The 27,652-nt window shown below is 29.4% G+C and overlaps 1 protein-coding gene across 1 annotated transcript; it reads left to right on the top strand.

The window, feature by feature from the left end:
- The first annotated feature begins 887 nt into the window (after positions 1 to 887).
- Positions 888 to 24,289, top strand: LOC136989952 (WD repeat-containing protein WRAP73-like). The gene is made up of 13 exons (XM_067288259.1): positions 888 to 1,084; positions 1,948 to 2,043; positions 4,443 to 4,499; positions 5,363 to 5,479; positions 9,380 to 9,556; positions 9,681 to 9,770; positions 9,867 to 10,001; positions 17,074 to 17,148; positions 22,066 to 22,135; positions 22,224 to 22,349; positions 23,589 to 23,672; positions 23,758 to 23,865; positions 24,031 to 24,289. Exons 1-13 carry the CDS (start codon positions 1,007 to 1,009, stop codon positions 24,126 to 24,128), a joined length of 1,311 nt encoding a protein of 436 aa, XP_067144360.1. The 5' UTR covers positions 888 to 1,006; the 3' UTR covers positions 24,129 to 24,289.
- The last annotated feature ends 3,363 nt before the right edge of the window (positions 24,290 to 27,652 follow it).

Genomic DNA, 27,652 nt, shown 5'->3' with positions numbered 1-27,652 from the left:
AACAATAGAAGCATTTGGAGGATTTGTGACCGCTGCAGACTAGTCCAAGGTTAATAACAGTTTTCTGTTTTTACAGCAGATTAACATAGCTTGCAATTGTTGCACATTACTTATAACTTTACTTATAACAAATATTATTTAAACTAATGGCGCTCAAACTGTGGGCGCTCCCTAAAGAGAGTGCGTTTTGGCTCTTTCTTTGGCATGAAAACACTCTTGAGAGTGTAGGTTTTTCTTATTTTCAATTAAAATATACACATTTATTTGTTTTTATGCATTTGTTTTCCAAATTTCATCTGTTATTTGCAGTCAAGAACAATATTTTAAACTGATGGCATTTCTTACTTCAGATATGCGCTGTCAACAGTCAGTACTTCAAAAACAGCGGGAAAACAACACAATTACTATTATTAGCAACAATAATTACAGTTGTTTTCGCATATCCTTTTAATCTCAGATTCAATAAAACCAGAATTTCCTCTAATTGTAGTCTTAGTTACTTACTCCGCTTACATCAGTCGGCCATTGTGATCGATACAGGCGAATTCCACAGTAATTACAACAAGCAATCTACTCTACTTTTAATAGATTTTCTAATAAAAAAAAGTTAATGCATAATCTATGAAGGGCGATTCTTATTAGAATATTTTAAATTCTATAAGTAAATTAAAATTTAATTCTAAAACTTCCTCCGCACGCACGCGGAAGCTCCGTATTTTACATTAATCCCGGTATTGTTGGCTTTCCTAATAATATTTGAAAGGCGCATTTATACTAGAATAAAATTAGAGGAAGGCGGTGTACTTATTAAAATCGTCGTCATCATATTAATATCGTAGAAACGTCATTATAGCGAGACCGTTTCCTAAATTTCCTGCTTGCACAAATCTATCACCAGATGGCGTTTCCTAATGTTTTGACATTGACATTCAAATTTAAGGAAGGAGTTTGGCGGGAGTATTCTGTTTAGAAATTAAATGGAAGTTCGTTGTAACGGGAGAGTGAAATGACAGAAATGAAGTTTACGGAAGTTTTTAAGGTTTCTCGCCCGTTAGCGAAAATTTCAAAAAATGGACAGTTTCTGGTAAGTTTATAATTTTAAATTATATCAGTTTTGATTGTCTTCAAGTTACTTTTTTTATAAATGTCAATGAAACACTCCAAATAAGAGTTAATCAAGGTGTATCTTTTAAATAATACACAACAATACAATTCATAGTACACAATAGAAGTGAGTAGTAATACACAATATAACATGTGTGTTTAATTTTAATTAAATGTGTATAATTAATTAAATATGTGTACACTTTAATTTTAATTAAAATATCTCTTTATCACAAATAATTAATTTAATAAGATTAATTCTCTATTAAAGAAAATAAACTTGTTAATGAGGTGTGCGAAGGTTCGTTGCTTGTTTAATTTCTTTTACGTAGATAATCAAATATTAGGTATAATCTTGAGAATTTAGTACGCCATGCATTACTTCTGACCTTCATTTATATATAAAAATACATTGGTACAAAATGATCAATCTTTCATAAATGCTAATCAATCATTTATGATGCATGTAAATGCATTCATTGCCTGTAATATTGAGTTTTCACTGCTATTAAAATTATAAATTCCCAAAATAAAACTGTATTGAATAAAATTTAAATTTCAAGTTTCTTTTTTAATAGTATTTTTACATAATTAAGAAAATTTGGACGGGAATATTTTAAATTTATTCTAACTTCTAACAGAATTTTTCTTTTTTATGTAAATTAGTGAATTTTTAAAAACCTTAAAATTATATCTCTTCTCATATCTCGCATTTAAAGAATTTATCAATTCTATATACATTTTAAATTTAAAATTGTTATCTTGGTAATTAATGTATGCATTATTTATAAACTTTTGAAATTTATACAGAAATTGTCAAATTTATTTCAATTTTTATTTTAGGCTTATGTTATATCAAATCGATGTGTAGTAAGAAGAGTTAAATCATTGGATGTTGAGCATATATTTGTATGTGTAGACATTATAGAAAAAATAAAAGTAAGTTTATTTTGTCTTATTTAAAACATTTATCAATAATTACATTTTTAGTTTAACTCTTTATACCTAAAATATGAAATATAATTTTGGTAAGTTTAACAATTTCTTTGTGAATAATTTAATTTTATGTATAACAAACAATCTACACACACTGGGGTAATACCAATGAATCTTCTCAAAATCTTATAACCGGTGAGGGTATGCTCAAAGTTTGTAAGCAAACGTTTTCGGATCCCTCTCTGGGTCCATCCTCAAGCTATGTTCCTTTTAACGAACGGTTATAACGAAGACCAGCTGCGTTCTGGAAGAAAATTTGAATTATCGAATTCCGAATCTAACATGAACCGTGTGTCAACCAAATTTTAAAAATTCAAAAATTTTTTAAAACGATTACGTAACGATCGGATCATAGATTTAACAGAGAATCACTCTACATTGGGGCCACGAAACGGGCGGTAGGTGTTAGGTGGAAGGAATATCAGCAGGACATTAGGCATGGCAGAGCCAACACCTCACTATCCGTATACGCTTCAGATCTGGAAATCAAGGCGGACTTTACGAATGCCAAACTCTTCGTCACCAAGCAGTACAAGACCACCTTAGATGGCTGGAACAGATAGAAATATGCAAGGCATTCCATTCGTCTCAACCAATCAATTCTAGAGACGAGGTAACGTTATCTTTGGCGTGGCAAGCCCTCCTACAGGGAGAGGAGATGGAGTAAAGAGGCAAAGTGATCTGTGGTGTTGGTTTGGGACCTCTCGTTTCTGCGAGATACGAAGCCCATGTGAAAAATTGTTATTTAGATGTTGCATTGGCCATCTACGTAACAAGTGATCGTTACATAATTGTTTAAAAAAATTTTTGAATTTTTAAAATTTGGTTGGCACACGGTTCATGTTAGATTCGGAATTCGATAATTCAAATTTTCTTCCAGAACGCAGCTGGTCTTCGTTATAACTGTTCGTTAAAAAGAACATAGCTTGAGGATGGACCCAGAGAGGGATCTGAAAACGTTTGCTTACAAACTTTGAGCATACCCTTGCCGGTTATAAGGTTTTAAGAAGATTCATTAATTTTATGTATAAATACATACAAAAACTTACAAAAATACCTAATTAAAGTATTGAGTTGTATAATGTATTGACAAAAACACTAACTATAAAAATGCATATAATAAATAAACTTGCTCAAATGAAATTCTCAAAAAATTAACTTTATATACTTATAATATAACATAATTTTAATATAAAAAATTACATAAGTTTATTTTTTATATATATGATATAATATATTACATTAACAAATTACAGATAAAACTTGTATATTAAATTAACTTTTAAAATACATTTTAAATCAGATTTATGGTGTGTAATATTAAAACAAAATTGACCACATTTTTTAAAGGTTATAATAGTTCCTAATATTGATACATTGAACTCTTCCATGTGTACACGCACAAAATATTCCGTCGTATTTTATTACATCCATCATATATGTCCAACTAGTGTAGATTTTGCAATAAATTACTATTTCCTTCAATTGGAAATTTATTATTGATGGATGTTGATGTAAAATGATCATATTCAATACAAACTGTATTTTTTCATTTTTCAGAAATAATGTTTAATAATTTTGATTTGATTTAATAAAATTTCTTAATATTTCATTCAAATAATATATTTATGTATATGACAATTTAAACTTAATTAACTCCAAATTTATTCAATTTTTATTTATTAACTTTTTATGACAGTTGTGACATCTTTTAGTAGTTTTTTTAGAATATAAAAACGGTTTTTAAGTTGAAAATCATGTTACTTTTTAAATCATTTATTACATTTAAAAAAATTCTTGAGAAGAAAATGTTAGGTGTGTTTTTGTGTGTCAGTTTCTATTTAACTGAAACAGTTTCTGTTATTGTTTTCTTGTCCTCTCATCTTACAATTACAACATCAATAGTAACAACTCCAGTAGTTTACTATCTTGGTCAAAAAAATAATAAGTTATTAATAATGCTATTTGCTAAAGAATAAACAAAGTGTTCTTCCTGAAACAAAATAAACCTGATGTGGTGACGTAAAATATAACAAAACAACCAGATTTGGTAGCTCCATGAAACATACCTATTGTCCTGCTTAATAATAAAAGATAAATGTATTGTAAAAAGTTTACTACAATGAAAACTTTAGATAGATTAGTTTTTCTTATTAAATTAAAGATTTTAAATGAATTTAATTGTGTAACTGAAATCAGCATTTTATATAAATTATTTATAAGTAATAAAATTTCAAATCATTTTTTTTCATGTCTTAATTTATATTTTATATATGCAGCAAAATATTAATATTGAAAATAGCCTGTTTTAATAGAATAATTTAATTCCTTATTGTTTTTAGTGGTCACCCGATTCATGCTACATACTATGTGGTGTTTTAAAAAGAAATATTGTACAGGTAATTTTTAAAAATTATTAAGTTTGATTATTGTGAAGCTATGCAAATAAGAAAGCATGTATTTAAGTGAACATTTATTAACTATACTGTGCACCCCGTGTGTATTACAATACTAAAATTCTGAGTCACCTGAATAACTTTTTAATGAAGATAGGAATCTATGGAAATTTGGTATTGTTATGGTAAAGCCACAATGCACTATCAGATGAGACTGATGGCAGAACTCTTGTGATAAAATTTGGAAGTTAGCATTCCTATGAGAAATACAGAAAAAAGTAAATTAGAAAATTGTAGAGCATCACTGAATTAGTAAGAAATGGTGCAAATAGAAGGTGAGTAAATGCACATCTATGCTGCTGGGTCAGTCTCTTTGAGGATGAATTTTAATAATGCCAGTTCCTCTTAGCTGTCAAATGTAGAATGCAAGTGATTTATGTTAACATGATAGCAATCTTTCAATTGTTAATCTGTTCTTTTAATTTCAGTCAAAATGTTCAATAAATCCAGAATTTCTATTAATTGTAGTTTTATTTACTTAATGTTAACATTCTATCATAAATATGAGTGAGTCCCAAACTGATTATAATAGGATTTTTCTATATTAAAAAATTATTAATAAAGTTGACACTTAAAATTTAAAATGCAACAACTTCAACTATTTAAAGCTTGTTCTTATTTAAAATTGAAATCATGTGTATGTGATTTTAAAATTCATTTTAAATTTTTACATAATTCATAACTTTTAATAAAATCATCTGTTACTATTAAGTTACATTTATTAAGTTTTGACATTTTATATTAATAATATCAAATTGTTTTTAAAATATTATATAAAAACTTGTCATTATTACAAAATTTTGTAGGCTTGGTCTATAGAAGAACCCAGATGGACTTGTAAAATTGATGAAGGGTCATTCGGATTAATTGATTTATGCTGGAGTCCCGATAGTCGACATATTTTAACCACAGCATCATATCATGTAAGTTTTATAAATTAACTTTAAGTAAAATTTATTTGGCATTAAAAAGTATACAGACAATGTAATAATCATATAAATATTTCCTACTGTTATTTATCTAACAAAAATTTTTTTCAGTACAGAAATATATTGTATTTATTCTAATAAACATCTTGCTGTCTATAATTTCTTTCATCTTGAAGCTGTGCTGTTTATTATTTCCAAAATATAGCCCAATTATTTATGATAATTGTGGGTGTCTAAAAATAATAATTTCTCTCTGATATTAAGCATACTCTAATAATTATGAATTACAAATAAATTTGGCACTAGTGGGAGGCATTAGGAGCCATCTCGTATTAAAATTAATAATTCTAAATTAATTAATTAAATATAATTATTAATTTTAATACGAGATGGTGCCTAACACTTCCCTCTAGTGCCAAATTTATTTGTAATTCATAATTATTATTTCCAAAATATAGCTCGATTTATTTACGACAATTGTGGGTGTCTATTTGCTATGCATCGGATTTCTGTTCATGTTTATATTTGCATTATTATTTTTGTTCTTTGGTAATTAAGTGCAATTATTATTTGAGAATTATTATTAAATCTGGTAAATGTTTTTTATTTTATTATTATTTTAACAACAGCACTCAACATATTAACATTTTTTATTTCAACAAATGCCGAATTGTGTGCGCAATTTTTCAGTTTATAGTAAGCTCTATCTTCCTTCAATAGATATTCTGCATTCAGATGAGTAAACCTCACTGAGACATAGCAGCACAGATCATCAAGTCCCCTACCACAACAGGGTGGAGACACGAGGGGGTCTTGCCAAATTACTTTGTTGTTTTGGATTATTAATCAGACTTAAAATAGCCCGATAAATCTGGCATATCATTTGGTGATTAATCTACTTAAAAAATTTAAAATGCTTTTTAATCATTTTCAAATCTGAATTTTGAGCCAAAAATTAACTGAAAAAATGAATTCAGTAGAATGAACTATTCATATCATAATCTGTTAAATAACTCAGGAAAATTGTTTTTATAATTTTTGTATGTGATTTAATTGCAAATTTTGTCATTTAGGACTTTTTTCCCGGATCGTTTTCAGATTTTTTTTTTTTTTTATTTACGATGCATTTGGCAAATGAGGTCAGCAATTTTTTGTAGTATAAAGGAAGGTGATATGAAGGTTCCTAAAAATTTTTGAAATTTTTGCCAAGAAAATAGTAATATTTTGAAAAATTCAAAATTATATTTTCATACATAACCAAGGGTTGTGCTGCATAATGCAAAATCACCGCATGATGATATTTATAAAAACCCTAGTCTGCTTATTTCATCATTCAGTGTAAAAAGTTTCAATTGCAAAGCATGCTTCGGGAAAAACGGCAGAATGTTAAGTTCCTATGCAATAGCAATTCTGTTCACCAGAGGCCTAATGTCGTCGTGGTGTTGCAGGGCAAGTTCGGGAAAGAAAACGAGAAATGACATAGAACTGAAGGCAGTTTTTAATGCAACGCCTCTCAGCATTTCTAGATTGGGGATTTTTTATCAACTGATAGAAAATTTGGGGAATTTTTTGGGGGGTAACATTTTTTTCCACTTTAATCTTTTTTCAGTTGACTAAAGCATAAAAATTTTGACATGACAGAACATGTGAAATACTGTTTAAGCTTTATTATCAAAAGTGTTATTTGGAATTATTCATTAAAAATTATTCAAAAATGATTCTATTTTTAAGTGACAGTTTAACATGTTACTTTTGCTTTCCAGACTCCAAATTGATAAAGCTACCAGAATCTGCATTAATTAGTAAGTAAAACTGATGATAAAAACAAAATTTAAAACAGGTGACATGATTGGCAATTTTAGATTTTCCGGAGTGCTCCTGCATAACTTCAAAATTTGTGAAAAATTTGGTCTAGTATTAGGCAGTAATCAATCACACCTACTTTTGTGCCAGTTTTCATCCCATTATTTGATTACGACCTATTTACAATGCTTATCCAATAATTTGAAGGAATAATATCTAAATTTTAAATTTAAAACCACAATTAAATATTCATGTTTTGAACTATTTTTTTTTATTAGAATACAATATATACTAGTCCTAAATTTTAATAGATATAAGTTATAATTTTGTGTGTAATAAATTCTGATTTCTTAGTGAAATTTTATAGAAGCAAATTTCAAACTAGAAGGTTGAAATATAGCAAAAATGTTGAAATTTATGTATATTAAAACAGGAAAAAACCCCGAAGAAAATAAAATTCAAAATTAACTATTCTTCTGTAAAATTTTTAGTCCAAATCAGATTTAATGAATAGATTATGATGAAATTTGAAAGATATGTTTTTCAGAACATAATGTAAAAATAGAAACTGTGATAATGGAAATTCGGACACTCGGAAAACTTTTATAAGCAGAAAAAACGTTTTTAAAGATCACCCTCTGGTAGAATATAAAAATCAAACTCAGCAAGAAGTAGAATATAACAGATAAACTTCGAAACAGAATGCTGGTTGGTTTAAATTAAAGAATAAAAATACAACTAAAATGTATTTTTGTATTTATATCCTAATTTTTATTTAGCTTCATATTTTATTTGTGTTTTAATTTTTAATTTAAACCAACTGGCATCTACGTTCAAAGTTTAAACTCAGCAAAAAATAGAATGTAAACAAATAATTTTTTTATTCTAGCAGAGGATGGTCTTTGAAAATGACTGAAAAAATTTATAATTAAATTGTTTTTCTGGTTATAAAGGTTTCTTGAGTGTCTGAGTCTTCAGAACATAAATAGTTTTGCAAAAATTAATTTCAATTTTATTTACGACAAAAATTCATATACTGCATTAAATAAATGTAAAAATATTTTTATACATACAGTTTTTAAAATGGAATTTATTCATTAAACATCTGTCCAATGGAAAAGAGATTTTTCCAGCATTTCACAAGTGTATGCATGTGGTGCATACTTGTTTCATTATTAAAATAACTGATATTTAAATATCTATCCAAGGACAAAAGATTAATTCATTTAAAAAATGCTATTGGGCAGAGTGTTGGCTCCACAGATACACACTGAATAGTGACCAATATGTGAACATCCTAAATATAATGGTGGACAGTAAAATTTGGTATTAGCATGATGGTGTGCCACTTCATTCCCAGACAGATGTGCATCAGTGATTCAGAGGGTTTGTCAACAGCTGGATATGACAATGACTTTGATCCATATCCACCATGTTTCTCAGACCTGACTCCCAGATTTTTTTTATGTGAAATCACCTAAAAGCATTGGTGTATGATGCACATCCAGTAGTGCTGCATGATGTTGGAGAACTGGATAGACTCGTACAAGACATCTATAAAACAGTGACACCAGGAATGCTATATGCCATCCATGATGTCTAGCTCAACCATCAACATCTTTGTACTGCCACTAAAGATGTTTCTTTTGAACATATTCTCTAACAAAATAAAGTTCATTTTATTGTATTAATTTCTGCATTGCTGTCTTTATCCTTTACAGTCAAAGATTATTTGTGTGTTATGCTAAATCATAAATTGATTCCTTTCAGTTATTTTGCACTGGAACAGGCACCACATATGGTACATTTGTGCAATCTGAAAAGATCTCTTTTGTCCCTAGACAGATGTTTAAGTGTATATAAAAATATATACACTTAATACCCTGTATATAAAAATATTCACTTCAATTATTACTTGTCACTAAATCCTATTTAAATGAGTTAGTTTAGTAAATAAACTATAATTTAAACCAATTACAATTTATAATTTTTGAATTTAAAAGATTATTTTGTATGTCATTTTATGAATTTTCCTAATTTTTTTTATATAACTATGTCTAAAATGTGTTTTCTGGTTTCATTTTGTTTCAGATGAGAATAACTGTATGGTCTCTTGTTTCGAAAACAGTGTCATATTTAAAATACTGTAAAGCAGCTAATCCTGGATTGTCATTTCGGCAAGACGGGAGATTTCTGGCATTAGCAGAAAGACGAGATTGCCGGGACCATATAAGTATAATAGTATGTTCTACCTGGCAGCTTGTTAAGGTAAATAACTTGAATAACATAATGCGATTGGTATATGTATTTTAATTTATTTTAAATATCTTTTTTTCAATCATGAAATTGTGAAATTAAATTTACAAATTATAAAAATTTATTTATTCGATAGCATTTTGAAACAGATACTAAAGATTTAGCCGGCATTTCTTGGTCACCAGATGGAATGGTTCTTTGTGTTTGGGAAGCTTTGACAGAAGATGTAAATACTACTATTATTAAATATTTTAATAGAAAATATTTTAGTTTATATATACATACTATTCAATGCTAACTCGGTTTATTAAAAACATTTTAGTATAAAGTTCTAATTTATTCCTTGGATGGCTTTTGTTTAATGACATTCAAATCTTATTCCTGGGCTCTTGGTATTAAATCAGTTGCTTGGTCTCATACAGGACAATTTCTTGCCATAGGAAGCTATGATCAAAAAGTAAGTAATATTAATTTTAGATAACCTGAGGTGAAATTAAAATTTATGACACTGTCATTATTGTATATTATTATAGATTTTTTCCATACAAATGTAGAAAAAGATCATGAAAAATTTAAATGTCTTTAAAGTTCAAACAAAAATTAGACAAAAATTATCTTACGAAAATCTTTAAATAAAGTAGTCTGCTTTTGTAAATATTTTTCATTAATTTTTTGAAGATAATTGCCATCGGGTTTTTATTAAGGACAGGATAAATAATAAACAATCATTGAAATAGGTTTTAATTTTACCGAACAATCTTATTTAATTTAATATTTGATAATACTGCATTTAATTTACTTGTAGTTATTAACTATCTAGTGTTTAGTTTGTATTTATAAATAAGAAATATGTACTGAAGTTTTTTAATAGAAATTTTCTGATATTTACATTTTCTTGTATAATGATTTATTGGCATGTATAATGTAAATGAATATTTTAATTTTTAAGCAAAGATGATGATGATGAAATATAAATCTGATACAATGTAGAATGATAGTGTGACCGGAGGGTCGGCACCACGTGACGATGCCGTGCCAGGACGACACCAGTATGTTGGAATCAACATAAGATTGCGATAGCGATCTCGTTCTCACACAAGCAGTTATGTATTAAAGGCAGTTGGATCTGGATGGAGGCGACACGAGAGACAACGCATTTAACACGTTCGTGGCGTTACGAGGCACGCACGACTCGTATGGACATGTCTAGTTAGGGCGACAGACATAATTGCTTGTTTTTCCGTGGGGCAGCGCATATGTTTTGATAACATTATTCTACAAACATCATACTTGATATATCAATATTATTTTATTATGTGCAATAAAATATATTCATTTAATAGTACGAAGCACGGGTGACTCGTGCCGCCCCGTATTAAAAAATAGACTACGAGTCACCCACGACTCATGACGTCCAGCAGCTGCCTAAACGTTTGTGACCGGAGGGTCGGCATCTCTTGTCTTCTTGTAAAAGTTCTTTGGATGCCCCGAACTTTTACAAGAAGACAAGCAACAGTCACATGTTTATCTACTGATGCTGTGAATGTGTTAAGGAAGTGCACCAAACACCAATTAAACAATAACAATTATCCGTTTATTTGACTAATTATACAAAAAGATTAATATTTTATAGTAAAGGTTACGTCTACAATTTAACAAATTTGCATCCTAGGTTAGGAGAGAGAGAGAGAGAGAGAGCTTACATCTAGATAAGTTGTATAGATACCTTACACTGCCAGATTGAAGGAGTTGATTATGATTATGATTGAAATTTTTGTTCTCAGAAAAAAGAAAAAACCTGTATCATCAAGATTGTGAATATCATAAATTTATAGCTTTAACAGCATCCCAAAAATAAACATTTCAAAACTGAATGAAATTTTGGATTGAACTATTCATCAAAAAGTCAAGTTTTTGAAAGGATGTGAAAATAACTTGTTTTTAAACAATCTACTTGAGAGGCAATTTTTATTATTTTCAAAATATTCTTTTTATGTAACAAAAATATTTTTAAGTACATATATTAGAAAGTATGAGAATTACATACATTGGGTGAAAATTTCAAACTAGTTAAAGTTTTATCAGATCAACAAAATGTTTTAAATAAATTTTATTTTAAATTTTGAGAGTAATAATGAATTTATTATTTTTTTATATTTTACATTACGTTTTTCATTTATACTAGCAAGTTTGACAAAATCACTTGCAACTTTGTAGATGATGATATTACTTTTTTTCCTATTGACAATGAATTTAATATTGTTAAAAAATAAGTGGGAGAAAGTCATATATTTAATATTAGAACAATATTATAAGCTGATTAAGAACATAAGATAAGTTTATATGTCAGTGTATAATATCGAAAAACTTACAATCATTTTTATGCTGAGATAACGAAATAGAAATGGACTTGCAAATATTGAATGGTTTCCAATTATATGTTTATCCTTCTAGCTTGCAGAGTTTAAGCAAAAGATGTCTGAAAAACAAGACAAAAACTTCATACCAGAGTTCTTAAATAACAAAACTTTACTTAAACTTATTTGCCAATACTAGATTTTCTACAATTAGTAATTAGTATTATAATAAAAAGTTCAACAATGGTAATGACAGAGTTTAACAGTAATTTACAAAGTCCAAAAATTACTAGTCAACCTAATTAGGAGAAAATAACCTAACAAAAGAAAAACCTTTAATTGACACTTTAATTTACAGTATAACAGGTTTATGATCTTGCTGCTGATCAGGGGCTCAATCTTAACTATTTTCAGTAATATCAAAGTTTTTCAGTATCCAATAGCTATGGGGTTTTGTTGCATATTTGAGCATCAAATTGCATGTAAGTGCCTAAGAGACTAACATTCAATTTATTTATGTATGGCATAACTTCAAATATGTTGTGTAAGCCTTTTGTTACCCTCGGATGTCGAAACTGATATTATTGAAAGTAGTTAAGACCAGATCCCAGGACAGGTATATACGTACATAAGTCGTCACCTTTACAAGCATCTTTTATACATATTTATATAATTTAATAATTATAATATATTATTATTATTATTTCCAATATTAAGTGAAAGATACTGAATTTGCATCTTTCTTTCTAATCTGCTTTTCAGTTCTGTCACTGTGGTTTCAAGGTTGGCTCTCAAGGCATTGTCATAAAAATTGCAATCATTGATACAAAAAAGTATTATTTTCCGTGTCAATTTTTTCTTTTATAGTAAGACTATAGCTGTGCTTGATATTCTTGATTTTTTTTCTTTTGCTTTTGCTAATTCCTGAATACATATTTCATTTTTGTTTCTTATTGATATAAGTATGGTTTGCAATATTTATTGGAAAGTAATAGATCAGGGGTGGGCAAGCAAGAGTTCAGTGGGAGCCGCAATGTAGGTTTTGCAAAATGCATGGGAGCCGCAGTTCTGTACTGTCGTGGTGGATAGTATGGTAAGGTGACCGATTTTACTATATAATATAAATATAATATAAAACAAATATTGAATTTTTTTAATAAACATATTTTCACAAAATTATAAAAATAAAATTGTAAAAATATTAATAAAAAACAGAAATTAACACTTTCGGCAAGAGCCGCATGTAACTCAAAGAGAGCCGCATTTGCCCATGCCTGTAATAGACTGTGGCAAAGCTATAAGTCTATATTCTGTTTAATACTAACATTTCTCAGAAGTTTGAACTTTTTCAAAAATAACAATATTCAACCATAAATAGAGTGAAACAGAAATAAATCAAATTATAAAATAAATATTTGAATATATAGAGATAACAGCTTCATCATCTTAGGTACATGTGTACACATTTTATCATTATAAAAACAGTTAAAAAAGTGCTTTAAGGGAGCAATTACAATACTTCTAAATACAATCAAAACTTGTAAGCATTTTTTTAACCTAAATGTTCCTCTTGAAGTTAGTTTAAATAACATATCTATTTGAAATAATTGTTGTGGATAAACTCAAAAATCTAAAATGAATAAAATTCAAAAAAAGTAATCCGGTGAGACCACTATATACGTGGTTTCAGTTATGTGGTTTACAATTGCCATATGGGCACCACTTGTAAACTTGGCAAAATTTGCTTTGATCATGAGATTCATCAGCTTTAGCATGTGCTGTGTAATTTTATTTAGTTTTGCATGATTTGTTAAATTGAATATTTGTTTTTTTTTTCATTTGGCTGAATTTAAAATATTTAAAACATTTACTTGAATAAAAATAACTTCTAAAAGGGTTCTAAGCCTAAGAGAAGATGTGAAGTACTAATTATAAGTGAGAAACTGAAAATTCTCGATATGGTTTCAATAGAAAAAAATTGTTTCTATAGATTGCCAGGCTATGTGGAAAAACAAATCTTTGATACATGAAGTAACGAAGAATAAAAATAAAATTTGGGATAGTTTTTCTGTTGCACCCCAATCCACAAAAGTTTTTAGTACAGTGTGTAATAAGGTGTTATTAAAGATGGTAAAAGCATTAAATCTGTGGTAGAAGATATGATTAGAAAAAAGTGCCTATTGATGGCATCGTGTTACGGCAAAAGGCACTGAGCTTATATGAGGATATTCAGTCACAAAATGGTATGGAAGAAGAAACTAAGCCATTTACAGCGAGCAAGGGATGGTTACAAAGATTCAAAAATACAGGTAGGCCTCTTACAACGTGGTACCTTTACAATGTGTTTTCACTCCAATGCCAACATTACAACATAACAAAAAAATCACAACAAATCACATAAGTGCAGTGGAACTTGATGAAACAAGCTCAGATCGTGAAATAAGGCCAGTCAAACATTTTCGAACAACTATAAGTGATGATGAGGACTAAATTTGTGAGCATAATATATTTCTTTTTGATTTTGACTTCAAATCATAATCTTTTTAGTTTTTATATGATGTTGAATTTTATTTAAGCTTTTTATGTACTGTACATAAATTTAAAAAATGATGAAAATGTTACACCATAAAAGGCAGTTTTTCTCTTTTTAGAACTGAATCCCAGTTTTTGTATTAAGTTGGTGTCTCCTATAATGCAATTTCCCACAACGCGGTATTTTCAGGGATCTACCGCGTTGTAGGCGGCCTACCTGTATATTTAAACTAAAAAATATAAAAATTACTGGATCTGCTGATGTAAATGCTGTTATCATATTTTCAGAAGAGTTAAAAACCCAGTTAGGAGAAAGAGAATCATCCTAAGCAAGTTTTTAATTGTGATTGAGCAGACCTTCTTTGGAAAAAGATGCCTGAGATGACCTATAGGATGCTGAATGAATGAGGACCAGACACTATTATCAATAAAAAACTTTAAATGGTAACTCTTCTATCTCAAAACATTTCTTCCCTTCAGGAATGAGGCATTAATGAAACCATTCAGTGAACATTATAGCCATGACCTGTTTCTTAGAATTAGGCTGTCAGATGTTAAAAAAAAATATATATATATATTTTTTAATTTTTAAGTTTTTTATTGATAATAGTGTCTGGTCCTCATTCATTCGGCATTAACGAAACCGAGTGTTCAAGTACTATTTTTACCATTAAACACAACCTCATTGCATCATCCATTCTATTAACGTGTCATTAGATGTGTCAAAGCCTCATTTACTCAGCAAGTATTCAATATGATTCAAGCGATGATTAAGACTGCCCCAATTTTGGAATTATAGACTGTTTGAAATCATTCACTATTGCGGATGCAATTATCTTCATCAAAGGAGCATTGGATGAATAAAACCAGAAAGAGTAACAGCATGCTGGAAGAATTTGTGAAGTGATGCTGTACATGATTTCCTAGGCTTCCCTGGAATTGACATAGAAGTAAGAGTTAATTCAAGCAGCAATACAAATTGGTGGTGAGGGATTTGTCGATATGATAGAGGGAGAAGTGTTGACAAACAAGGAGTTGTTCTAAATCACCAGATTGTCTCAGAGGAAGAAGACGGTGATGAAGACACTGAATCAGAACCAGCAGCGTGGAAACTAGAAAAATTTGAAGTGTTTTGAATGGCCCAGAATTTGAAGGAAAAGATAATAGAATATGATTTTATGATGGAATGCAACATTACAGTTACCCATTTAATAACAGAAGCTTTAGAACCTCTTCATAATGTTTCATAAAATGAAAAGGCAGAAGCAATAATTTCCCATTACAATGTTTTTTCATAAGAACAAAGAAATGTCTACTATTGATGATCTCCAGCAGTAAACATTGTCTGCTCACATTATCTAGCCATTGTGTATTCTGCTTTCTCCAGCTTCTTCAGACATCAGAAGGTGAATAGGCTAACACAACAATAGCTATAGCTAATCCCCCAGTTGATTTCTTTACTGTAGTAATGAGATCATCCCAATAACAATCAAAATATGCATTATTTAAATATATTTTTAATAATCATTTATTATTATAGGTTAAGTGTAGAAGCGTAGATATATGAAGCAATGCAAAACACAGTATGTGCCAAAATATACGGTACTGAAATTCACAGATGACAACAAGGTAATATTATTTCTGTTCATTTCAGTACTACAGGTATACCTCGACTTACGTCCCTCTCGAGTTACGTCGTTCCTGATTTTACGTCGCTTGTCAAAAAAGTATATGGAAAAATAAAAATCAAGTTTAAGTCAGTTTATTCGACTTTAAATCTGTCTGCCATAAACATTGAAGTCATAATATCACTAGAAAAGCGTTGAAAGCACATAAAATCATATTAAAATATGTACATTTACAGTAAATGTTAATACAATCATCATAAATCCTAGGGAACGAACCATGAAAACATCTGTGTTTCTGTGTTGTCGTTTTATTTAGCGGTCTTTAAGTGCTCATTATTGGCGTTTCCTCCATTATTGGCATTTAGTTACGACGTAAGTCGTAGTTTTGACTTACGTCATAACTAAACGCCAATAATGGAAGAAACGCCAATAATGAGCACTTAAAGACCGCTAAATAAGACTACACAAGTAAATTTGACTTACGTCGCCTCTCCTGGAACCAATTACCAACGTAAGTCGAGGTATACCTGTATATATTTTGGTGCATACTATACGTAATAATATGTAACAGTACTTGTGCTTTTATTTTTCCTTGATCTATCATGTAATATGCATGAATATGGGTTTTGCAGATAGATCACTGTAATCTATGGTAGGCTTTGAAACATATCATCCACAGATATAGTGGTCCCACTGTATAATCATATTTAAACAAAACTGTAGTGTGTAAATTAACGAATATAATTAAATGTAAATGATAATTAAGTTGGTATTATTTTTTTAATAATGTATTAAAAGTATTTTTTACTACAAATTTATGATTTGGAGAAATTGAAAAGTTTTTTCTTGGTTAAAAAATAGACAATATCATTTCTACAACATAAAAATAAATTTTTCATGAAAATATGAATAATTTATCAGAATTTCTTCAAATGAATAACCAACAAAAATGATTTTATGAGTAATTAAAAAGTGTATATTATTTCTCATTTTTTTCTTTTATTAATTTTAGGTTCGTCTTTTAAATAGAATTACATTTAAAGCATGGGCAGAATTTGGTTTTCCTTTTAAAATTACTACGGATATGGTAAGTACTTTTAAAGTATTGCATCATTTTCAATTTATTTAAATTTGAAAGCAGAAATCTGTTATTTATTTATTAGAATTTTTTATTTGCAGTATTTTTTTGAAAAAATCTAATTTATAATATATACATAAATCTATTTTACAGTAACTTATTAGAATTTTAAATTATTTTTGTATTATGTAATACATACACATTTTAAATTGTAATACAAAAATAAATAAAAATGTAAAATTAGTAAACATTATTTAAAATGAGATAAGTTATACTACAAAAACTAAAACCTGTAGTATACAAATACATTACACTTGATCTTATTAATTCGAATTTAAGTCACACTTTTTATTCCAATTTTAAAGATATGAAATTGGGGTGTGGCTTAAATTCAAAGCGAATATTTTAACTCTATTTCTGCCGATCTCCCGTTCTCCAACAGTCGGGTCTTTGCTTTACGCTCTACGCGTGCATATAGTATTGTGATCATTGATAGCAGTTTATTTGGTGGTTCCCCATTTGCACTTTTTTGATTTAATCCAGTTGCTGTTTGAAAGTAGCTGTGTAGAATCAAATTTTAAATTGTTTTTAATGCTCGTACTCACTAATAATGGAAAAACGATTTACACGAATTCAAAAGAAAAGTTATATTGTGAGCTGAAGAAATTGGAAATTGCACAGCCAATAAAAGATTTACAGTTGGCAAAAAGAATGTGCAATGTTGGAGAGCCATGAAGGAAAAGTTATTTCAGTGTAAAAAAAGACAGACAATCATTCTCGGGGTCTAAAGAATGAAGATACTCTGCAATTGATGCAAATCACATATATAAAATCATTTTTATTTTTTTATATTTTTTCCAACTTTAAACTCCTACTGTGGTTTAAATTTGAAGGCTGCTTATATTTGAAGTAATACGGTATATATAATATATACAAGTATATATAATATATTTTAATATATAACAATGTATCAGAAGTATTCAAATATTACAGACATATTTGTATGCGTGCTATTCATATGTTACATATATCATAGATGTCACTTGTCATGTGTCATATTTAAATTCTAAATGTATTAGTTTCTGAAAAACTTTAAATAAGAAACTAAATAGAAAATTTCAAACATGTTAAAAATTACTTTATTAATTTCGCACTGATATTTTTAAATGCAGTATACTTTTAATTATACTTTAATGTTTTTGGTTATTTTAATGACCTTCTTCAAAGAAGAAAAATACATTCTAAATATAGAACAATGCCATCAGCGTAGACCTTATTAACTCAATTTTAAAATGAACGTATTAGAATGTAATTTTACAAATTCAAACTTGCATGCCGAATATCTGTTATTCATATAAAAATACAATAACTATCAAGAATTTACAGTAAAATAAATACAATAAAAACAACAAATAAGTAAAATAAAGTATGAGAAAAAACAATTACAGATATCCCTCATATAACACAGTAATTATGTTCTGGAATAGTGCCATGTTATTCGAATCTGTGCTATATGAAATAAAGGACTAATGCAAAACATGGGATAAGTTTACAGAAGTTTACTATACTTTTTTGTTACTACTGTAAGAGAAATATGTTTGGAAATAAATTATTGATTACTTTCATAATAAGTAATTAACCGACATTCACAATTAAAAGTGCTGTATGATACGTTAATATTACTTTTAGTTAAACGAGGGCAGTTTCTTTTCACAAAGTATTATCATCTTCTGAGCTAGTCTGTTGATCTTGATCAGAAATATCATTAAAAATAAAAATGTTATTAATTGAAAATTTGTTCTAGAGGGTTGTGTTTGTTCAGTCGAGTACCGAGCAAATTTCTTTCCAGAATTTGTGTTCAAATATGGAACAGTTTGAGTACCGAGATGCTTCTGTATTTTGTTTGTCATTTTTACGTACATTTACTTGTCTATGGTTAAAAAAATGTTTAAATAAACTTTTTACTAAATATGGAGATTAATCAATAAAAACAAAACACAGTGATAGTTTTAAGGGCTAAAGTCTGAAAACAACACCTGGTTGGTAGGAAAGCTAGGACAACAAAAAATTACACTATCGGTTTTAGTTAAAGTAAACCTGACAAAAGGCAGAAAATAAACGAAAATTTCAATATTCTAAAATCCATGAGCAAATTTGAGACAACTTGCATGTTTAATTGAATAAAAAAAAATATAGAACAACAAAGTTTGTTCTTAAAAATTGTGAAATTTTGTATGGAGAATTTTCCAAATTCTTGAACCATGTTAGAGCGAAACTGGAAACCATGTTGTATAGTGGATATCTCCAATTTTTGGTTCGTGTTAGAGCAAACTTGTGTTGTAGAAGTACCATGTTGTATGAGGGATACCTGTAATTGGAAAAATGTTTGATGATTAATAAAATATTTTTAATAAGTATTCTTGTGATAAATATTTTTTCATTTCCTCTATTATATTGAAAAAATATTGATTAAAGGTGGTGATGATAAAATTCTTAACTATTTTGAGCCATTTTTCAGATGAATTTTCAAATTATTGGTTGTTTAAGAAAATTAAGTTTTGTTTTGAAAGAATTATGTTTATTATTGCTATATAAAGTGTGAAATCTGTAGAAATTTTTAAATAGCTAAACTGTATAATAAAATTTTTGTAAATTCCAATAAAATTAAATTTCTTTATCATTGAATATCTGATTGCATTCCAGGTAATTCCACCAGATTGACTTAAATTCATTGCTTAATATCCTGCAAAAAGATTTACAGAGTGTGACTGTGTTCAGAATTTTCAGTTTATCTATTGTTTGGAGTTCTTCAAACTTCAGGCATGCCTGTATGATGCAGTCAAAGACATGCACAGTTTGAGTTTGGGAAAGGCCACATCATTAGGCTGATGGAAGCAAGCATTTTGCTGAATTGCACACTATCCATTGCTGGCCATTCTGATCTGATTGTGAGGAGGTGTTGGGAGCAGTGGATAAGTGAGGGTACACATACACGGAAAGCAGGCTCTGGACACTCCAGACAGACTTGTTATCTTATGAGACAAGCAAAAACAACCTCAATGACATTCTTTGTCCACCATCAGAGACATGGAAACTTTGTTACAGAATCCTCTTCTCATACTATTGGTAGATGATTAGCGAAAGCAAATTTCAGTAGCAGTCACCATGCGTGCAAATTTGCATTTATATTCATGGTGACTGCTACATGTGCACCACAACATCATAAGCTTTGTTTGCAGTGGTGCTGTGACAGAGAAGCAGACTGGCGATGTCTTTGGTGATGAATATCAGTTCTATTTGGGAACAGATGATGACTGTATTAATTAATAACAACAACCAATCCAATACATTTAAGTTTTCAATTGAACTGTCAAATAGTTATTGGGCTATTATAAGGCTAGTAAATCAATTCGGACAGAGGAAGAGATTTAGGCTGTCATCTCACGATAAATAACCTATATGGTTATATCTAAAATTAATTAATTAATAACTTTAGAAACAAAGGTTTAGAATTGTTAATTAATAATTATGTAGCATAATTGGCAATGCAACTGCATGGCAATTACAATTTTATTTTAGGTGTATGCTTTTTAATTGTAGTGTTGTAAGCAAAGTGAGCAAGCTTCCTTGGCAGCAACTCAAGTGTGTTTCAGTGACACTGAAACACATTTTGTGAAGTAATAAGTTGACCAATTTGAACAAAATTTTGCACATTAATAGAAATAATAAACTGGTGTGTCATGACAGAGGCTGAATTTTAAAATTTTACATAGAATGGGGGATGAAAAGTGCTAAGTCAATCGGAAAATTTTGCATTGTAAAAATGTAAACAAAAGAGCTTGCACTACCCAACATTCGAAATATGGCAAAACGCTTGCTAAATATTTTTTGAATACTGATTTTATCTCGCCATTTTTCTAAAAAAATTTAACCCTATATACATTAACATATCATACCTTGCACAATGTTTATTATGTAAATTAAGAAAGTTTTAGAACAAAGATAAGAATTTGCTGACTGTGCAGTGTGACAAGTGGCTTTAATTTAGTGCCTCCAGTCATCTAATGCGAGTTTGCAAGCCATTGCTGTGCTGTGCTTCAGTTCTAGTTTTATGATCTATAACTTAAAGATAGTTTGACTAGGGGTTTAGTAATTTTAATTAATTATTTTAAATGTTTTTATTCGATATCTTTATTATTCCTGAGTACATTTTATATATCATTTTATTACTTATAATTACAATTAAAATAATAAATAGTAAAATTAAGACTTAAAATATTTATTCTTTGAAGAATTTATCATTTAACAATAAGTGATAAAACCAATGTAAATACATTGTTTCTGTTTATTTTTGTTGATAAAGTTATTTTGATTTTCTGGCAAATTAATATTAAAAATTGAAATTTTACTAATTAAAAAAAATTAACTTTGAGTTGAATTGAACCTGAATTGTTTTGCTGTTATGTCTTACAACTTACTTTATTAAGAATTTCGACATTGTCATTCGGTCGGCAAATATTAATAGATTAATCTTCATTCGGTATTCGGTTGGCAAGACGGAAGTGTATTGTGCGTTCATAAGGAAGATACAAGTTTAAATCTTGCTTGAAGCATTGTTCTATTTTTTGTTTTTTATTGCTCTCTTCCTATATGGCATACAAGACTATCTCTCAAAATTATCTGTTACATTTATTATAATTAAATATAAGAAAGTAAAAATAAATCTTTGAAACAATTATTAGCAATGAATCAATTTTTTTAATTATTTAATTTTTATTATTTCAAATATTTGCCAGACTAAAACATTTAAATTATGGCATTTAATTAGTTATTAAACAAAGCATAGTCAGTCAGAAAATATCATACATGTATTAAGGCAATGGTTGTTGAATGAGTTTTTAATAAAACATTTTTATATTTTCTTAGGTTGTCTACAAAGAAAGACCTTTAATATCAGATCCAAATACAGATTGTATTTTTGAAGGCCGTAGTAAATGTGAGAAATTTGATTAATAGTAATTTTGAATTATTAATAAGCAGAAAATGATTTTATTTATAATTGAATAACTTGTATTTATTTTCAGATGAAATAATTACAGAACGTCCAGTTAATGTATCACTGAAACCTCTTGATTGCAGCAAACCTGATAGACATGGAGTGGGCACAATAAAATTCAGTTCAGATTGCCATTATTTAGCAATGGTTAATGGTTAGCTTGTTAATTAAATATGCTATTTAATTTCTAAAAAGACTGTCCTGTATAGTACATAAAGCAATACTTAATAGATTTATTAAATTTATATTCTGGATCTTCCAAAATGAATTTTACTATTTTATATTACTATAATTGTGCTCATTGTTATCTGAGAAGTATGGGATGTACACCTTCGATAGAGTAACTGTCCAAGTTTCATCTCCTACCTGCATTTAAATGTCTTGCTTTCTATTACCTTAAGGAAGTGCCGTAGATGAAAATGGTTATTTCACAATAGAGAAGACATTTTATGTTCTGCAGTTTGCAGAGTTGGAATCATTCATTGTTGCAGAACATGAGTAATCTGCTAGGAGCAGTGGGATACAGCTGTGGACTATAGGAACTATAGAATTCTGGCTGTTGTGGAAGGAGTGGCAACGGATATGCTGTACTGAGTGTAGGAAGAATTTGAGTATCAGTTGGATGTGTGCTGTGTGACATGAAGTGCACACATTGAGAAATTGTAATGAGCAAATGTGAAACTTGGACAGTTTATCAATGTTTTAATATACATTACAACATTCTCAGATTTTAACTAGCATAGAAGACTCTGTATAATGTAAGATTTATTTTCCAACAGGAAAATAAGTTAACATCTGGTTCAATAAGTACTACAATAACTTTTCTGTTTTCACAACAATTAATTTCTCCTGACGCGTGTAAGTTACACACGAATTATATATATATATATATATATATATAGTATACAATTTTATACACGGGCAAAACTGTCTAGAAGCTCTCTTCCCGCTATTTGTCGACCTTCCGGCTCGATCGTTCAATCACCTTTCTCACTGCTTACCTCGATGTCCGTCCTGCTCGCTTCCGAGGTCGTCCGTCCAAAACAGGTCCTTTTCGGTTGACCTTATCACCCTTTTATACACACCTGCCTTCCCCTGCTGTTTCATCATCCCTTCTGGGTCTAACGGAAGATGGAATGCAGGAAAGCAACAAACAAAGGGCATTGTCTGATAAACGAAGAACATGGCAAACAATCGTCACAATAATATGCTAACGGTGTATGATATACGAGACTGCTTTTTTCACGTTTATAAGTCATTTCTTTATATCAAAGTTTGATTTACTTATATATATATATATTTTATCAATAAGTATGATGTATGATATAATAAAAATATTTACGAGAACTTAACTATTATTTGTTTTAATATAATTTAATAATATTTCGTCTAGATAATATGCCAACTGCTGTTTGGATTTGGGATATGGGAGAATTTGCCATATCTACAGTATTGTTACATAAAAATTCTGTAAAGTGTAAGGGTTAATTCTAAATTTACTTTTTGTTTATAATCAATAAATTGATTATATATTAGTAAACTAAAATTTTGTGTAAATTTAGATATCACATGGAATCCTTTTGGCACTCAACTGGCAATATGTACAGAAACAAATAATTTATTCCTTTGGTCTCCTACTGGTTGTTCAGTAGTACAAGTTCCCGGTAAAAGTATGTTTCTAATTTTTAATGGAATAATAAAAATATATTATTAAAATATTTTAAATTTTATAAAATTTATAAAATAAAATCATAACAGGTAATTTTTTACACTTAAGAATAGTGTTAGGGAATGAGAATAACTAATATTTGAAATTAATCATTTATTAATTTTAGTGGAATTCAAGATTCAAAAGATGGAATGGCATCCAGATGGGAAAAACTTATTATTGATAAGTAGAGAAATTGTCTGCTTTTGTACATTATCCTCTTGACCAAAAATGTATTTTTGATAAATTTGTACAGTGTAATTATGTAGAAATGATCTTAACTTATTAAAAAAAGAAAAAATACTTCAATGTAATATCAGAATAAGAATCTGCACGTAATGTTTATGATGTATGATAAATAATTTTATAAAATAAACATTTAAAAAATCAGACTACACGGAAAAAATTAACAATTTTGACATTGAATTTTGTAGTTATATTCAGAGTAACAATAATAATTCAAGATTTGCAAAATATTTGAATGAGACTTTATATTCAAAGGCAGTATTTTCAATTCTTTTTACATTATTGTTTATCTTAGATTATGATAAACAGTCGATTTTATATTAAATGTTTTTAATATACTCTAATGAAAATTATTGTTAATAAAAAATAAATATTAAATGAATGCAGAAATTTGAAATGAAACAAATTGTTTTAGTAAGAATAAGAACACCATGATAATTTGTAAGATTAAAAATAACTCAGTAAGACTAGTATTTATCCAGTGCAAAAGAGATCTCTCTAGCATTATATCAAGTTGTAAAGGTAAAATTTAGACATTTTGATTTTTTTTTAAAAAGGACTGGGGAAAATATTCTACAACATTCAATGTTGGTATATCAGTAGAATAACCAGGGAGAATTTCATCACATTTCACTGAAAATAGATGCATCAGCAATGTCTGACAAAATGAAACATTTGAAATAACACATTTGTGGACTGTTGTCACTTTAAAAGTGATCACACTGCAACGAAGACTCGTGATTTCATTTGCAAGACCTTTTGGCCAGGACACAGTCAACAGGCAGACCTGCTACAATTGGTTCAAGAAATTCAAGTACGAAGATTTCTTGCTTCAATGCCTGAATGATTGCCTGGATGGTGTTCACCATCCAGGCAGTGATTCAGCCATTGATGACTGTTCTCCCGCAACTAATAGACAATAATCCATGGTTGGCCACCAGAGAATTAGCACAACTCGAGTGTTCCCGTACACTCCAAACATTGACAAAGTCCGATAGCACCATACTAGAACATAACGCAGACAATGCACCAGAACGTAGGTCAAAGATGACTCAGAGAAGCTGTGCCAGTCTGGTAGGTTCTGCCTCATCCACTTTAGGGTCCAGACTTGGTGCTAGCTGACTATCCACTCTATACCTGCAGAACCATACTAGCAGTATAGCAGCTAGTAGTTCAATGACAATATCTAACGCTCGAGACTGAATGTTCAAAGAAAAATCCTAATCATTCTGTGCTCACGGGATTGAAAGTTTGCGACAAAGATGGTGGATGCGATTGATATTGATGGTGATTACCTACAAGATTGAACTGAACCATTGTTGAGTTAATTGTCAATAAAGTTTTTTTCAAAATGTCTAAATCTCACTTTTACAAACTGATACGACTGCTCGAACACGAGACTCATCTCTTCTGGAGAACCGAGGATGGCAGTAGAAGTTGCAACTTGCTTTTGAAGCCAAAGATTATGGCAGGTGGGACCGTGGCCCCATCTCTACCTACGCCACTCCAAAAGATTCGAAAAATACAGAAAATTGTACATAAATCTTTATTTACCTTGCGAGAAATCCACTCTGAAAATCAGACCATAATCCTAAATAATTTATAGTGGGGGAAAGGCATATTGTGCATTTATTTATTTAATCTCAAATAAACAAAGTAAAACGTAACTTTAAAATGTTTGTTTACAATGCATTCTCCACTTAACAATAAAATTATTAGTTAAAATTTGAGAGAATAACCGGTATTTACAATAATGTACAGTACATTTTATTGAGCGAACCTATTCTTGATTGAAAAGTATCACTTTGTACTAGTACAAAATTTAATAAAAGACAAATATTTCATAAAAGAGCATCTTGTCTCGAAAATTATTATCTGCACTTAAGTTCAAAATAATTACATCAGTATTTTTATTTATTATTATTTTAATGCTGATTAAATGCTTCAGGATGGGGGACAATTTTCATCATTTATGCATTCATATTTCTCTTTCAATCGCTTCTGGTGAGCTTCTCGTCGATTTTTTAACATCCCCTTCGTTGAATTTCTCTGACTTCATATTTATTACAATTTTTTTTCCATTATCCTAGAAAATTTTGATTCGATTTGATGTTTCTCCTCGCAATATTTTCTGCACAGATCAGAGTGCTCCTCTTGCTCAATTCTTCATTTCTTTTTTTGAAAATAATCTTATGTATCGTTGGAAAAATCATCTTCCTTTTCTTTCTCTTGATGATTACAGAAACATAGTTTCTTCTCTTTAGTTTCACCGCACGATTTTAGTTTCGGAAGATGAGGATCAATATTGCAGCACGTCTCAAGATCATTATCTTCCAAGTTAGAACAATATTTGTTTTGAAAAATACACCTCGACTTCGAATTACCAGCCGAAAAATCGATGCTTTAATTCTCGATCTGTTGGCATACACGCATTATATTGAATTTAATCTTTGTAGCTTTGTCTCCAGTCTTCCTGTGAAATCGGATGAGGCGACTTTTCAACATCGTTAATTTCAGCAGATGACTTCCTTCTGCGGAATGTCATTTTGATATTATGCCACTACGTAAGACAATGTCATTGTTAAGTATAACAATCAATGATAAAATTGTGTCTGACACTTATTTTTCAATATTAATTTTTTAGTTACGATTGTTAATATTTATTAGGTTTATAAATCTGAAAAAAAGCCCATCGTAGATTTGTGGGCGAACCCTTTGTTTTTTATTTTTTTAAAAGAAAGATCCTCTTAGCAGCCACGGAACGGAAAGAGTAAAAATATAATAAATAAATATTTTATTAAATACAATTTTAATTAACATAGCCATCTTTACACTGACGAGTGTCCACTAGTAGCCGAGTGGACAAAATCATTGAACACTGGTCGTAGGTTACCTCCTCACCAGCGATCTGGCCACGTGTTTTTCTGGCTTCACAACGTCAACACCCTAAATAGGGTCAATTTTTTCATAGAAAGTGCTCCCGGGAGGCATTTCCTCCTCGGTAAATCGCTCAGGTGGTGCCTTATCCCATCAAACCAAACAACCCTCAGTGGTATGTTATAGCTTCGTGATACCCAGGAGAATTTGAATTAGGGGCCCCCATATACAGCGTTAACTTCAGACATTTTTCTTCCAGGGAATGTTTTGGGGGAAATGTTATGAAAGATTGGTTTGAGGCCCCAGACAATTTCCCTTTTTGCCCATAGGATAATGCGCCACCGACAACCCTTTATAGCGAGGAAAGGTGTCACATTTTTATACAGTCAAAGTTGATCTTTAATTCTATATAACTTAAATGCTTATTGTTTTATAACTTATTAACTGTTACGATGATTTCTTTAATATAATTCGTATTTTGTATCACACGAATTCGAATTTACAAATGTAGATATTTAAATAAAATTTAAATTTTATGCATTTAATTTTATCTTATAAAATTATAAATTCGGTAACTTCTAGTATATTTGCAAATTAATTACATTAGAGAGAGAAAATCCACGGCA

Source organism: Centruroides vittatus, unplaced genomic scaffold (assembly GCF_030686945.1).
Source record: "Centruroides vittatus isolate TY-2023 unplaced genomic scaffold, ASM3068694v2 scaffold_861, whole genome shotgun sequence".
NCBI classification, from domain to species: Eukaryota; Metazoa; Arthropoda; class Arachnida; order Scorpiones; family Buthidae; genus Centruroides; species Centruroides vittatus.
Note: the sequence above shows the minus strand (reverse complement) of the source record. Positions and strands in the feature narration are given on the sequence as shown.